The sequence below is a fragment of the Rhinopithecus bieti genome, unplaced genomic scaffold (assembly GCF_001698545.2).
Source record: "Rhinopithecus bieti isolate Rb0 unplaced genomic scaffold, ASM169854v2 scaffold_33937, whole genome shotgun sequence".
Lineage (NCBI taxonomy): Eukaryota > Metazoa > Chordata > Mammalia > Primates > Cercopithecidae > Rhinopithecus > Rhinopithecus bieti.
The window spans coordinates 539,239-554,398 of NW_016814873.1; the positions used below are offsets into that span (position 1 = coordinate 539,239).

Consider the following 15,160-nt stretch of genomic DNA (forward strand, 5'->3'; position numbering starts at 1 on the left):
CCCAGGGTTGTTTGCTGCTTGTGAAAAAAAACCCACAAAAACTCGAAACTAATTTGACCCAATGCAATGAGAGGAAGTGAGGACAGGGGCACCCCCCAAATCCTCCTAAAACACAGGATTTCAATAAAGTCTACCGGGGATGACTGCTTCACAGCAGAAAAATGACTTTCCTAAAGGAGTGGTCACAATGACTTTGGCTATTGAAACCCAGATTCATTCTCAAAAACCAGATGTTCACAACACTCCCTGATCAGAGTTCTGTGTATGTTTTTTAAACACGTATAAGACACACAAAAACTTGTTTTAAATAAATGTACCACACTCTGGCAGGAAAGAGAGCTTGTTAAGCAGCCTTGAGTTAAATACAAAACTGAAGCCACTATAACAATATTCCCCTCTAGGTAGCACAGGTGCTAGAAAAAACTGACACTGGAAAATTGTTCTGATGCAGCTCTGCCCACCACTGTTCTTTTTAAATGTCTTTCTGGGCCAGGCGCGGTGGCTCACACCTGTAATCCCAGCACTTTGGGAGGCCGAGGCGGGCAAGTCATGAGGTCAAGAAATCGAGACAATCCTGGCCAACATGTAAAACCATCTCTACTAAAAATTCAAAAGAATTAGCTGGGTTTGGTTTGGTGGCGTGTGCCTGTAAGTCCCAGCTACTCGGGAGGCTAAGGCAGAAGAATCACTTGAAGCCGGGAGATGGAGGTTGCAGAGCTGCCTGAGCCGGTGCCACTGCACTCCAGCCTGGCAACAAAGCAAAACTCCGTCTCAAAAAAAAAAAAAAAAAAAAAAAAAAAAAAGTCTTTCTGGTCAGGCATGGTGGCTCACGCCTGTAATCCCAGCACTTTGGGAGGCTGAAGTGGGCAGATCACTTGAGTATCAGGAGTTCAAGACCAGTTTGGCCAAAATGGTGAAACCCTGTCTCTACTAAAAATACAAAAATTAGTTGGGCATGGTGGTAGGTGCCTGTAATCATCACAGTTACTCAGGAGGCTGAGGCTGGAGAATCACTTAAACCCAGGACCCAGGAGGTGGAGGATGCACTGAGCCAAGATTGCACCATTGCACTCCAGCCTGGGCGACAGAGCGAGACTCCATCTCAAAAAAAAAATAAAATAAAATGTCTTTCCAAGAATAACATATTTCCTTTAATATCTGCTTCAGTCATGAAGTCCTTTTAATACCCTATTAAATAAAGGAGGGCTAAAATGTGAAAATGGAAAATATCCAGCATAATAATCCTTAACATTTTCTTTTTTTTTTTTTTTGAGACAGAGTCTCGCTCTGTCTGTCGCCCAGGCTGGAGTGCAGTGGCCGGATCTCAGCTCACTGCAAGCTCCGCCTCCCGGGTTTACGCCATTCTCCTGCCTCAGCCTCCCGAGTAGCTGGGACTACAGGCACCCGCCACCTCGCCCGGCTAGTTTTTTTTTTGTATTTTTTAGTAGAGACGGGGTTTCACCATGTTAGCCAGGATGGTCTCGATCTCTTGACCTCGTGATCCGCCCGTCTCGGCCTCCCAAAGTGCTGGGATTACAGGCTTGAGCCACCGCGCCCGGCCATCTTTAACATTTTCATTTGAACTTTAAGGGTACATTTTGCAGTTACATAACTCTTGGAACTATATGCAAACCTTGGGGTCTGTATATGTATTTTTCTGGTAATGTTATAGTTGCATTATGCTATGAGTAAAAAAGTTTATGAATTTTAGTGTATGGATGGGTTGTGGAAGAAAACAGAGAAACCACAAGCAGAGTATTTATACATTTATTTATAATGAAATTATGGTCTACATATTTACAACATATAGGAAACCAGAGGGTAAAGTTTATACAAAGCCAGCCTGCAAAGTATTCAAATGTGCAAAAATGACAGTTCAATATCTCAAACTATTCCTGGTTCAGCAGACTAGCTCCTTCACTTTCACACATCAGTATTTGATACAAAAAAAGTTCTTTTGGCAAAACCTGTAATGCCAAGAAAAAGGACAAGTTGCAATTTCAGTCATTAAGTCCAAAATCCTATAGCCAGCAGTCAGATCTCTCTATTTTAGCTGCAACCAGTTCTGAGAGAGACAGACCACTGTGTTTCATTTCTGTGATGAGTTCTGACCAGTTTTAGTCAGGAAGTTTTCTCTGACCCAGCTGAAGACAGGATCTTAGAAGGGCAATAAAAACAGTAATGGCTATGAGACCAATGTGCCTGAAGGTGCCAGCTCTGGATCACCCCAATTAAAAAACACAATGAAAAAATAACTTCATTTTCCTATCCAGGATCCAGCTACATCCAACAGTTTTAAATGAGACAGCATTTTCCAAAACAGAAAGAATCCAAAATGAAACAGGGATGCAGATCTGTCAGAATTAAATATTGAAAAGGACGGTCTTAAAATAATTTCCCCACTAATAAATAGTAAGGCTCTGTTTGTAACCAGTTATGTATCAAAATTGACCAAACAGTAGTAAAATACAAATAAAACTTGCTTTATGTCAGAATTGGGTCTATTCATTTGGAAAAGGCTGGACCAGGTCAAATGTGTATGGGAACGACCCTGTTAGGATGCTTTGTTGGACAAGCACATTTCACGAACTGTTAAAAAGCTTCTGAGATAAGTTTGTGATTCTAATTAAATTTTAACAGATTCTATGCCACTGCAGAAATAAGGATTTTTGTTGTTGTTGTTGTTAAGGAACCCCTTTAAGAAAGGGCGGCACTGAATCTCAAACTTCTGCAAAGTCCAAGTTGGTTCCCAGCACAGGCCCCAGAGTCTTGTTAAATCAAATGCATGCATTATTGCTAAGAAGAGTCACTGAGGGTCAAAACTCTGTTCCACTGTTTCCTAGGGAGCCATCCAGAATGGCATCTGTTGTTTAGCTCGTGGTTGTGATGAAGGATATTGGTATCCCAAACTCCAGCCCTGTGGAAAACTACTTGCATTTTTATGACCTCCATGTTCCTCCTCTTCGTCAGATGAATCTGCGGCATAAGCCACCAAGCCAAATCCCTTCTCTGTAGTTTTCATCTTCTTGGCTGGATAATCTAGAATAGAGAAAAACAACCCCAACCCCATCCCCACCAAGGGAAAAAAAAAAAAATACCATAAATTCGTTAATTAAAAAAAAAAGATGTTAATTTTAAGTGGTTAGTTGGACACCATTTTGAGGTCACAGGGTCAATGATCACCCAAAAACGTTGAAGATCACACGAAAAACAGCACCAGCATCAGCAAATGTGAATCCACCAGAACCATGTAAGAAAACAGAGAAAGAAAAAAGAAACACAAAAAAAAGAAAAAAAAAGAAAAAAAGGAAAGTTAGCAAGTGAGTCTCTTGAGGGATGATATTTCACCTTTTAAAGAGTTAAAAGAAAAGAAGTTAAGAAAAGAAAAAAACGTCTTTTCTTCTGTTCATTTTTATGAGTACAAGCAAAGAACAAAATATCCCATGTACCTCTACAGGATTTAGAGTTCTGGGATGCTAAAAAGCAACATTTTCCTAACAGCCACAAACTGACCATTACCGACCAATAGAGCTATAAGGGGAGGTGTGTGGCTCAGCTCCCAATACAAAGCAAAATCAACCTTTATTAAGTCCGTATCAGATGACCTCCTGGTATTCACACAATATAGGCAACAGGATTTTTTTTTTTTTTTTTTTTTGAGATGGAGTCTCGCTCTGTCGCCCAGGCTGGAGTGCAGTGGCCGGATCTCAGCTCACTGCAAGCTCCACCTCCCGGGTTCATGCCATTCTCCAGGCAACAGGATTTTTAAATGACCTACTACTCATTAATATTCACTGATGCTATGTATAAAATAAGTCGACTAACTCTTTTCTAGATACACATTGGTTGGAAATAAAAGGTTGTCTGTATATAATTTTTTCAAACTATTCTTTCTCTCTCTGTCTCAAAACAACACGTTGGTTGGAAATCAAAGGTTATCTGTATACAATTTTTTAAAAACTATTTTCTCTTTCTCTTTCTTTTTTTTGAGACAGAGTCTCACTCTATTGCCCAGGCTGGAATGCAGTGGTGTGATCTCGGCTCACTGCAACCTCCACCTCCCAAGTTCAAGCGATTCTCCTGCCTCAGCCTTCCAAGTCGCTGGGATTACAGGCATGCACTACCATGTCCAGCTTAATTTTTCTATTTTTAGTAGAGATGGGGTTTCACCATGTTAGCCACGCTGGTCTCAAACTCCTGACCTCAGGTGATCCGCCCACCTTGGCCTCCCAAAGTGCTGGGATTACAGGCGTGAGCCACCGTGCCCAGCCCAAAAGTATTTTCACTGGCTAATAGATTACAGAGGTTGGATTCAACACCTGAATGAACATCAGGTTAGAAAACTAATAGCTTTATTTATGTATTTATTTATTTATGAGATGGAGTCTTGCTCTACTGCCCAGGCTGGAGGGCAGTGGTCTGATCTTGGCTCACTGCAACCTCCACCTCCCAGGCTGAAGCAGTTCTCCTGCCTCAACCCCCTGAGTAGCTGGGATTACAGGTGCCCACCACCATGCCCACTAGTTTTTGTATTTTTAGTAGAGATGGGGTTTCACTATATTGGCCAAGCTGGTCTTGAACTCCTGACCTTAGGTGATCCACCCATCTTGGCCTCCCAAAGTGCTGGGATTACAGGCGTGAGCCACTGCGCCTGGCTGAGAAAACTAATAGCTCTAGACTAGTCTTAGTCACTCCCCTGTTCCCCCAGCTATACCACACTCACCATGGCTCCCTGTTAAGGTCCCAGACCCATTCCTTTCATCGGACTCTGTTTTTATTCCAGTCACTGGAAAGGCTGGTGGAGGCATCAACTGCCTATTGAAAGACAAAATGAAACTTTCTTTCAGACAATTTAAATTTTCTTAACTTATCCAGTGAATTAGAAGTGCAATTAAGTCTGCAGACAATCCTTCAAATTCATCTTAACTATTAATTTCAACTGCTTCCACCTTCCCCCAGCCCCTTTATAAAAGTATAAGGCCCATCTACACAGCAATTGCCATGACAAAAATCGAATGAACTGTTATGGAACGATATCAGCTCCTTTCTTATGAAGGTTAATATACTAATGTAAGAAAGGTAAATTCAAGCACTGTGTGGCAGGCTGAACTCCCACATTCATGTACTTCCATCCATGATATTCTAATAATTCTACAGTAGCAAAAATAGCTGAATTATATAACATTTCTGTTACTGTCTATCCTTAGGAAAATGGCCAAGATGCGGACAATGGAAGTCAAGAAAGATGTCTGAACAAGTAATAAATTATTCAGAGTCGAGTATAACTGCTTCTAAGTCTGTAAAAGGCCTATCATTATCTTTTCCTTCATTGCATCAATTACAACAAACAGATGCATATTTGATTCAAAGATTTCATTTCAGTTTCAGAATACTTCAGCTCATAGCAATGATCACTACTCTGACTAATGGTGCAAACAAATGACATCTGAATATATTTGCATAATTATTCCAACTTACCTGTCCCTCTCTCTCTCTTTGCCTGAGGAACTTGCTGGCTTCGATCCTGCACCTTCAATCTCATTCTGACTGGAGAAGCCTGTACCTAAATTAGTCATATGAATGGGTCCATGCTATGAGCAGAAAAATACAGTGGCATTAGCAAATCTACAACTGCTGTATTGACTTTAGCTCCTTAATGTAACTGTCAAGTGCCTCATCTTTCTGATAAGTTGTAGTAAGTTAAACTACTACAAAGCTCTTTGGGATTTGCTGTGTAACTGTAGTCAAAAGTAGGGATTTTTTTTTCTCTGTAGGACTTGGACAGGGGTGTTATAATTCATTATGCTATCTATAGCCTGTTTTTAACTGACTGCCCGTAGCTCAACTAGTTTCTATAAACCTAGCTAGAAACCATAAAAAAAATTTTGGTTTAAAGAATGATTCAAGGATTCTGACAAAATGGAAAGGTACTTCTGATAAAATTGCACCAAAACTGCAAATTAAGAATCTTTTTAACTTTAGTGGCTAACTTTACAATTACATGTACAGAATCACTCCTTTTCTAGCAGTCTTGCGGGGTGGGGAGACTGGAGGGAAATATCACTCTCTTTTTTAGGTGGAGGGTAAAAGAGCACCATTGAAAGCCAAGGTTTTAAATACAAGCCACATATTGGTAGATCAATAGCTTTGAGTGAGATGTATAAGAAAGTAAGAACTCTCAGAGGCTTTCAAGAGTCTGTTGAATAGGATAAAAAACCTAACCAAAATAAATTCCAGAGAGCAGAAATCCTAGTGCTGGGAGAATGACGTGAATTTATCTTTTTTAAAGGGAGAATATAGTAGGAGAATAAGATGAAGATAGGAAAACAGGGTATTTTATTTAACCTGGTATCCAAGCAGTCCAGATTCCCGTTCATCTGGTAGCTCCTCTGTGAATCGTCTCTTCTGTGCCTGGGGCTGACTTGGGAGTGGGGGCTGGGGCTGGGGCTGGGGCTGGGGGCCAGCAGGCAAGGCAGTTTTGACAGGAGCAGCAGGAATAAAAGGACCACCCATCGGACTCTGGGACCAAAACAAACCAAGGAAGAAAAAAAGTGTGAGAATGCCCGAGGAATAAGTAAACAATGATTACAATATACTTTAAGGATCAGTAAGTATCATATGAATTTTACATCTTCAGGTCCTTAGTTTCCTTCATGTATAATTTGGTAACAGTATCACCTAGCCTTCTCACCTTCATCCTAGGGAAACATGAAATTGACAACCTATATACAGTGCTTTGAACTTTTTTTTTTTTTTTGAGACGGAGTCTGGCTCTGTCGCCCAGGTTGGAGTGCAGTGGCGCAATCTCAGCTCACTGCAACCTCCGCCTCCCGGGTTCACGCCATTCTCCTGCCTCAGCCTCCCGAGCAGCTGGGACTACAGGCGCCCGCCACCATGCCCGGCTAGTTTTTTTTTGCATTTTTAGTAGAGACGGGGTTTCACCGTGTTTGCCAGTATGGTCTCGATCTCCTGACCTCGTGATCCGCCCGTCTTGGCCTCCCCAAGTGCTGGGATTACAGGCTTGAGCCACTGTGCCCGGCCCAGTGCTTTGGACTTTTAAGAAAACTGTGTTGTGCATTTGGGCTACTAGAAGCAAACATGACCATTAACAAACAGAACTCCAACCACTGACAGTCAACGTGATTAGCTTTCTGTAATAAGCTTTCTGTAATTTATAAATGCTGCTAATGCTTGTGGAAGAAGCAATTTCTCTTCCACTCCCTTAGTTATTAGTAAGTTACTATGTCAAGATTAAGTCTAATGTTTGAAGATGTTGTTCCAAAAAGGAATAAGGGGTATCAAAAGACAATATATATTATAGAAGAATAGGCAGGTCTGAAGAGAAAACTCTATACAGCCATGCGTTGCTTAGCAATGGTAATACGTGTTTTGTTTTGTTTTGTCTTGAGACAGAGTCTCAGTCTTGCTCTGTCTCCCAGGCTGGCGTGCAATGGTGCGATCTCGGCTCACTACAACCTCTGCCTCCTACATTCAAGCGCTTCTCTTGCCTCAGCCTGCGGAGGGACACTACAACCTCTGCCTACCAGGTTCAAGCGCTTCTCTTGCCTCTCAGCCTGCCGAGGGACTACACGCACGTGCCACCATGCACAACTAATTTTTTTTTTGTACTTGTGATCCACCCGTCTCAGCTTCCCAAAGTACTGGGATTACAGGTGTGAGCCACTACGCCGAGTGTGAGCCACTACGCCAGTGGAAATGATTTGATAAATGCACTGCAAGGCGATTTTGTCATTGAACAAATGTGTACTTATACAAACTTAAGATGAAAATAGCCTACTACACACATAGGCTATATGATATGGCCTACTGTTTCTAGGCTACAATCCTGTATAGCATGTTACTGTACTGAATGCTGTAACACAATGGTATTTGTGTATCTAAATGTAGAAAAGGTACAGTAAAAATATGCTACTACAATTTTACAGAACAAGCATCATATATGCAGTCTATCACTGACTAAAACGTTGTAAGGTGGCTGACTGTATTAATAACACAGCTAACATTTATTGACAGATTGGATCATCTTTTTTTTTTTTTTGAGATGGAGTGTCACTCTGTCACCCAGGCTGAAGTGCAGTGGCCGGATCTCAGCTCACTGCAAGCTCCGCCTCCCGGGTTCACGCCATTCTCCTGCCTCAGCCTCCCGAGTAGCTGGGACTACAGGCGCCCGCCACCTCGCCCGGCTAGTTTTTTTGTATTTTAGTAGAGACGGGGTTTCACCGTGTTAGCCAGGATGGTCTCGATCTCCTGACCTCGTGATCCGCCTGTCTCGGCCTCCCAAAGTGCTGGGATTACAGGCTTGACCCACCGTGCCCGGCCTGGATGATCTTACTTAATCCTCACAAACCTCTTAGATTTTTATCACTGTGCCCATTTTACATCTAAGGAAAACCAAACGCTAGACAGGTCAAGTTACATCCCATAATCACACAGCTCAAAAATGGGAAAGCATGATGAACGCTGTCAATCTAATTCTAACTCACAGCTTTTTTTTTTGAGTTTTGCTTGTCACCCAGGCTGCAGTGCAGTGATGCAATCTCGGCTCACTGCAACCTCTGCCTCCTGGGGTTTAAGCAATTCTCCTGCCTCGGCCTCCCGAGTAGCTAGGATTATAGGTGCCCACCACCACACCCAACTAATTTTTATATTTTTAGTAGAGACAGGGTTTCACCATGTTGACCAGGCTGGTCTTGAACTCCTGACCTCAAGTGATCCACCCGCCTTGACCTCCCAAAGTGCTGGGATTACAGGTACATGAGCCAACACAGCCGCCTTAACTCCCTGCTTTTAACCACTCTGCTGTATTGCTTCCCAATTACAAAGGACTGACACTCAAAACTGGGGACCTACAGAGCTGTCTAAATATAAAAATTAAAATAATTTCGGCCGGGCACGGTGGCTCATGCCTGTAATACTAGCACCGTAATCCTAGCATTTTGGAAGGCCGAGGCCACGGATCACCTGAGGTCAGGAGTTCATGACCAGCCTAGCCAAAATGGCAAAACCCCATCTCTACTAAAAATACAAAAATTAGCTGGGCGTGGTGGCATGTGCCCGTAATCCTAGCTACTCGGGAGGCTGAGGCAGGATAATCACTTGAACCTAGGAGGCGGAAGTTGCAGTGAGCCAAGATCACACCACTGTACTCCAGCCTTAGCGTCAGAGTGAGATTCTTCTCAAAATAAAGTAAGAAAGGCCAGGCACGGTGGCTCACACCTGTAATCCCAGCCCTTTGGGAGTCCAAGGTGGGCGGATCACGAGGTCAGGAGATAGAGACCATCCTGGCTAACAAGGTGAAACCCCGTCTCCACTAAAAATACAAAACAATCAGCCAGGCGTGGTGGAGGGCGCTTGTAGTCCCGGTTACTTGGGAGGTTGAGGCAGGAGAATGGCATGAACCTGGGAGGCGGAGCTTGCAGTGAGCTGAGATGGTACCACTGCACTCTAGCCTGGGCGACAGAGCGAGACTCCGTCTCAAAAAACAATAATAAAAAAAATAAATAAAAATAAAATAAATAAATTTTACCAGGGACCACAAATAAAATTTAGGTCATAGTTTTTCTGTTATACACTGTGCAACCCCCTTCAGTGCTCACAGCCCACAGGTAAGGGGGCTGGGCAATGGTTTGAGGCTGCCATTTACTCTGGCATGGGTACACTATGAGAGGCCCACAGCGAAGGACCCACCATAAATCCATTACCATGCTCTCATGAAGTCTCTCCCCTGCCTCTAAGACCAGGATATATAAACCATCCAGATTATCATCCAGACATCTACTCTTTTCCTACAATTCTACTTTCACGATTTAAGAAATTGTGGCCAGGTGCGGTGGCTCACATCCGTAATTCCAGGACTTGGGGAGGCCAAGGCAGTCGGATAATGAGGTCAAGAGATCGAGACCATCCTGGCTAACACAGTGAAACCCCATCTCTACCAAAAATACAAAAAAATTAGCCAGGTGTGGTGGCGGGCGCCTATAGTCCCAGCTACTCGGGAGGCTGAGGCAGGAGAATGGCGTGAACCTGGGAGGCAGAGCTTGCAGTGAGCCGAGAGGTGCCACTGCACTCCAGCCTGGGTGACAGAGCGACACTCCATCTCAAAAAAAAAAAAAAAAAAAGTAAGTATACATTTCTTAAGTTATAAAAGAAACATACCAGCATTTATAATCCTTACATTTGAAAAATTTATATATCTCTTACATAATTTTTTTTTTTGAGACACGGTGTCTCACTCTGTCACTGAGGCTGGAGTGCACTGGCACCATCTTGGTTCACTGCATCCGTGACCTCCTAGGCTCAAGGGACCCTTCCACCTCAGCCTCTTAAGTAGCTGAAATACAGGTATGTGCCACCATGTCCAGTTAATTTTTTTGTAGAGATGGGGTCTCACTATGTTGCCTAGGCGGGTCTCAAACTCCTGAGCTAAAGCAGTCCTCCTGCCTTGGCCTCCCCAAATGCTGAGATTATGTTTCCTCCTAAGATGTGAAATTGTAACTCAGTTCCAATCACTGAGAGGTGTGGTGAAGGTAGCCCTATTCTCCTTGAGGACTTTGTTAACACTGCAAAGGCAAGGTTAGGCAAACAATGGCCAAGGGTATGGCAAACTATGATTGTGGCCTGCCACCTGTTTTATAAATAAAGTTATACTGGAGTACAGCTATGCTTATTCCTTGAGGTATTATCCACGGGCTGCTTCTGCACTACAACTACCAAGTGTGATAGTTGTGACAGAGAATGTATGGCCCTTAAAGCCTAAAATATTTGCTACCTGACCCTTTATAGCAAGTGTGCCCACCAGCCCCACTTTAAACAGTTATTTGGTGTGCAAGACTGTGAAAATATAAACTTTAGGATGACATACACACATACACGCTAATCCAAAATATTCAGGTAGGTTGGTGGTAGGAACACAGAAGACAGGAAAAAAACATTCCACATTACATGATTTATTTCTGGAATACCACTACTTCCCCTCTTCCCCCAGTTTTTCCTAAATTCAGTAGTATCTTGTTGCATATCCTGACATCCTACCTGTCCAGTGCTAGCTGGAGGCTGCACTTGTGTTATCGGGTATTGTGTTGGCACAGGTGGAACTCCAGTAGGTAATGCCGGCAAGACTCCAGGTGCTAATGAAACAGCTGGTGGCACTATGCTTGGTACTCCGTAGGGAGGTTGAACTGGCTGCTGAGGAGGGGGAACAACAGGGTAACCAGACTGATAGCCATTGGATGGATAATATGGTGGTTGAGGAGGGACACTACTTATAGCAGAGGGTTGTGTATAGCCTGAGGGGGAAGAAAAAAAGTGTTTAATCAGCTGCAGCAGAATGAGACAATTTAGCTGAATATTAAACTTAATATCTAGGGAAGAAAAATACTGAGGCATGAATGGCTTTCCAAATTACCCTAAATTAAAGGGAACATTAATAGTGCCCTGGCACAGTCTAGCCTCCAGTATCATAGTTACACATAACTATCACTAGCAAAATATTTTTTAAACACTTCAAGATGTACACACCTGGTAAGGGTACAGCAGTATTAATCTGATTCACAAATCTAGAATATTCAGTATGAACCTGAAAGAGAGGGGGAAACAAATTAACATGGGACAGCCCAAGCTGTGTATTTACAAGGGTCTGATTATATAATTCTAGGACCAAAGCCATTAGCAATTAAAATATATCTACCGATGTTCCAATCAAATTTAAACTGGTTTAACCTACTTTTTTTTTTTTTTTTTTTTTTTTGAGATATAGTCTCACTCTGTCATCCAGGCTGGAGAGCAGTGGTGCGATCTCGTATCACTGCAACCTTTTTTTTTGAGACCGTCTCACTCTGTCACCCAGGCTACAATGTAATGGCATGGTCTCAGCTCACTGCAACCTCCACCTCCAAGGTTTAAGCGATTCTCCTGCCTCAGCCTCCCAAGTAGCTGGGACTACAGGTGCGTGCCACCACACCCAGCTAGTTTTTGTATATTTAGTAGACATGGGGGTTTCACTATGTTGGCCAGGCTGGTCTCGAACTCCTGACCTCGTTATCCACCCGCCTTGGCCTCCCAAAGTGCTGGGATTACAGGCATAAGCCACCGCGTCCAGCCCACCTCAACATTTTAATAAGGCAGATCTATAAATTAGTAAGCCAATTTTGGGCATTAGAAGCATGAATAATCCTGAATCCCCTAAAGTATACTCAATTCTGGGGTAAAAAATCATTTAGAAAGCCACAGAAATTAAGTAACTAGGAAATTTCCAAGTTGTTAGTATAACTGATGAGACCTCATTCATTCACATTTACTGGGTGACTTTTCCTCAAGGTTTACTCATGGTTTACTAAGGGTTTAGTATTTTCCTCATACTTCCTTCCTATATATTATTAAGTCCATAACCTCAAGTACCAACAAAAAGATGGGAAATGGTCAAGAAAGTTATCTGGTACAAGGGTTGGTAAATCAGGTGATATGTAAAAAAAAACAAAGGAAGTAAAAAAAACAAAACAAAGTAAAAAACAAACAAGGCCAGGCGCAGTGGCTCATGCCTGTAATCCCAGCACTGTGGGAGGCCCAGGCGGGCAGATCACGAGGTCAGGAGATCGAGACCATCCTGGCTAAGAGAGTAAAACCCCGTCTCTCCTAAAAATACAAAAAACTTAAGCCGAGCATGGTGGTGGGCATCTGTAGTCCCAGCTACTCAGGAGGCTGAGGCAGGAGAATGACGTGAACCTGGGAGATGGAGGTTGCAGTGAGCTGAGATTGTGCCATGGCACTCCAGCCTGGGCGACAGAGACTCCGTCTCAAAAAAAAAAAAAAAAAAAAAACACCACCATAAGCTACCCAATAAGGTACCAGAGAACACAAGGTTGAACATACTCAGTCCAAAACCTGATTTCCTTTAAGTGCTATAAAGACAGTCCTAAGGTTTAACTTTTGGTTGTTTACAGAAAAAAGAATCCATAATCAAATGAGCAATCATCCCCCAAACATGTCTAACTGGTTTTAAATTATTATAGCTCTACCCTTACTTCAGACTGGAGCTATGCTAATATAAGCCAAAACCAACACAATGGGCCGGGCACGGTGGTTCATGCCTGTAATCCCAGCACTTTGGGAGGCCGAGGTGGGCGGATCACAAGGTCAGGAGATCGAGACCATCCTGGCTAATGTGGTGAAACTCCTTCTCTACTAAAAATATAAAAATTTAGCTGGGTGTGGTGTCAGGCGCCTGTAGTCCCAGCTACTCGTGAGGCTGAGGCAGGAGAATGGCGTGAACCTGGGAGGCGGAGCTTACAGTGAGCCGAGATGGCGCCATTGCACTCCAGCCTGGGTGACATAGCGAGACTCTGAGCGAGACTCCGTCTCAAAAAAAAACAAAAAAAAATAGCAAACCAACACAATGACCAGGTGCTAGGAGAGAGGAGAGGCATGGGATGATTTCTCTCTCAGACTCCAGAAGGAACCAATTCTGCCAGCACCTTGATTTCAGACTGCTTCCTGAAGTGTGACAGAATAAATTTGTGTTATTTTAAGCCACCCAACTGCAGTAACTTGTTATAGCAGTACTAGGAAACTAAACAGGTGAAAGAAAGAGTTAAGACATACTCCAAAACGGCAACTGCTTTTCTGAATGAGTATCAGACAAATACAACTCACTGTTTGCAAGAGATTCTCACAAAGCTTCTTGGCAGCAGCCAGGCCTTCTGGTTTGGGGTGACTGCAAAGAAATAACCAGGAATTCAAAGGAGAGAAAAATAAATAAAAGATGCAGAATTCTGCTTTCATTTTTTCATGCTATTTTACAAATCTACATTAATACATTTACTGTAGCTCAAAATCTAGGCCTCTGAAAATCACAAAACAGAAACACAAAATAACGTAAGTCTTTTAGATATAACTATTATCATTACCACAAATATTTTATTAGTCTTTCTCTGAATAATGGTACTTCTTGATATGAAAATATTTTAAAGTTCATAAAATTACTATAAAATGTATTAATATTTTTTTTTTTTTTGAGACGGGGTCTCGCTCTGTCACCCAGGCTGGAGTGCAGTGGCCAGATCTCAGCTCACTGCAAGCTCCGCCTCCCGGGTTCACGCCATTCTCCTGCCTCAGCCTCCCGAGTAGCTGGGACTACAGGCGCCGCCACCTCGCCCGGCTAGTTTTTTGTATTTTAGTAGAGACGCGGTTTCACCGTGTTAGCCAGGATGGTCTCGATCTCCTGACCTCGTGATCCGCCCGTCTTGGCCTCCCAAAGTGCTGGGATTACAGGCTTGAGCCACTGCGCCCGGCCAAAATGTGTTAATATTGATACAGGTTTAAATGAAAATTATTTCAGGCTTATCACAGCTCACTTTAAGATTCACTTTTTTTGGCCAGGTGTGGTGGCTCACGCCTGTAATCCCAATACTTTGGGAGGCCGAGAGGGACAGATCACAAGGTCAGGAGATCGAGACCATCCTGACTAACACGGTGAAACCCTGTCTCTACCAAAAAAATACAAAAAATTAGCCGGGCGTGTTGGCAGGCGCCTGTAGTCCCAGCTACTCCTAGAGGGAGTCTCGCTCTGTCGCCCAGGCTGGAGTGCAGTGGCGCCATCTTGGTTCGCTGCAAGCTCTGCCTCCCGGGTTCACGCCATTCTCCTGCCTCTCAGCCTCCTGAGTTGCTGGCACTACAGGTGCCCGCCACCATGCCTGGCTAATTATTTTTGTTCTACTTTTAGTAGAGACAGGATTTCACCGTGTTAACCAGGATGGTCTCGATCTCCTGACCTTGTGATCCGCCTGCCTAGGCCTCTGAAAGTGCTGGGATTACAGGCCAAGATTCACTTTTGTACAGACTTGTAAAAAACCAAAAGACTTGAATATAGGCCGGGCGCGGTGGCTCAAGCCTATAATCCCACCACTTTGGGAGGCTGAGACGGGCGGATCACGAGGTCAGGAGATCGAGACCATCCTGGCTAACATGGTGAAACCCCGTCTCTACTAAAAAATACAAAAAACTAGCCGGGTGAGGTGGCGGGCGCCTGTAGTCCCAGCTACTCGGGAGGCTGAGGCAGGAGAATGGCGTGAACCCGGGAGGCGGAGCTTGCAGTGAGCTGAGATCCGGCCACTGCACTCCAGCCTGGGCGGCAGAGCGAGACTCC

At 43.5% G+C, this 15,160-nt stretch overlaps 1 protein-coding gene across 1 annotated transcript in view; it reads right to left on the reverse strand.

Annotated features, from left to right (window-relative positions):
* Nucleotides 1-1,751: 1,751 nt before the first annotated feature.
* KHDC4 (KH domain containing 4, pre-mRNA splicing factor) overlaps nt 1,752-15,160 on the reverse strand; it is a 25,224-nt gene continuing 11,815 nt past the window's right edge. Inside the window, exons 7-13 of the mRNA XM_017852419.1 lie at nt 13,669-13,806; nt 11,539-11,596; nt 11,053-11,306; nt 6,346-6,519; nt 5,479-5,591; nt 4,724-4,815; nt 1,752-3,039 (exon numbers count right to left, since the gene is read on the reverse strand). Coding sequence (XP_017707908.1) covers nt 2,840-3,039; nt 4,724-4,815; nt 5,479-5,591; nt 6,346-6,519; nt 11,053-11,306; nt 11,539-11,596; nt 13,669-13,806 — 1,029 coding nt within the window. The 3' untranslated portion in view covers nt 1,752-2,839. The remainder of the gene's footprint in view (nt 3,040-4,723; nt 4,816-5,478; nt 5,592-6,345; nt 6,520-11,052; nt 11,307-11,538; nt 11,597-13,668; nt 13,807-15,160) is intronic.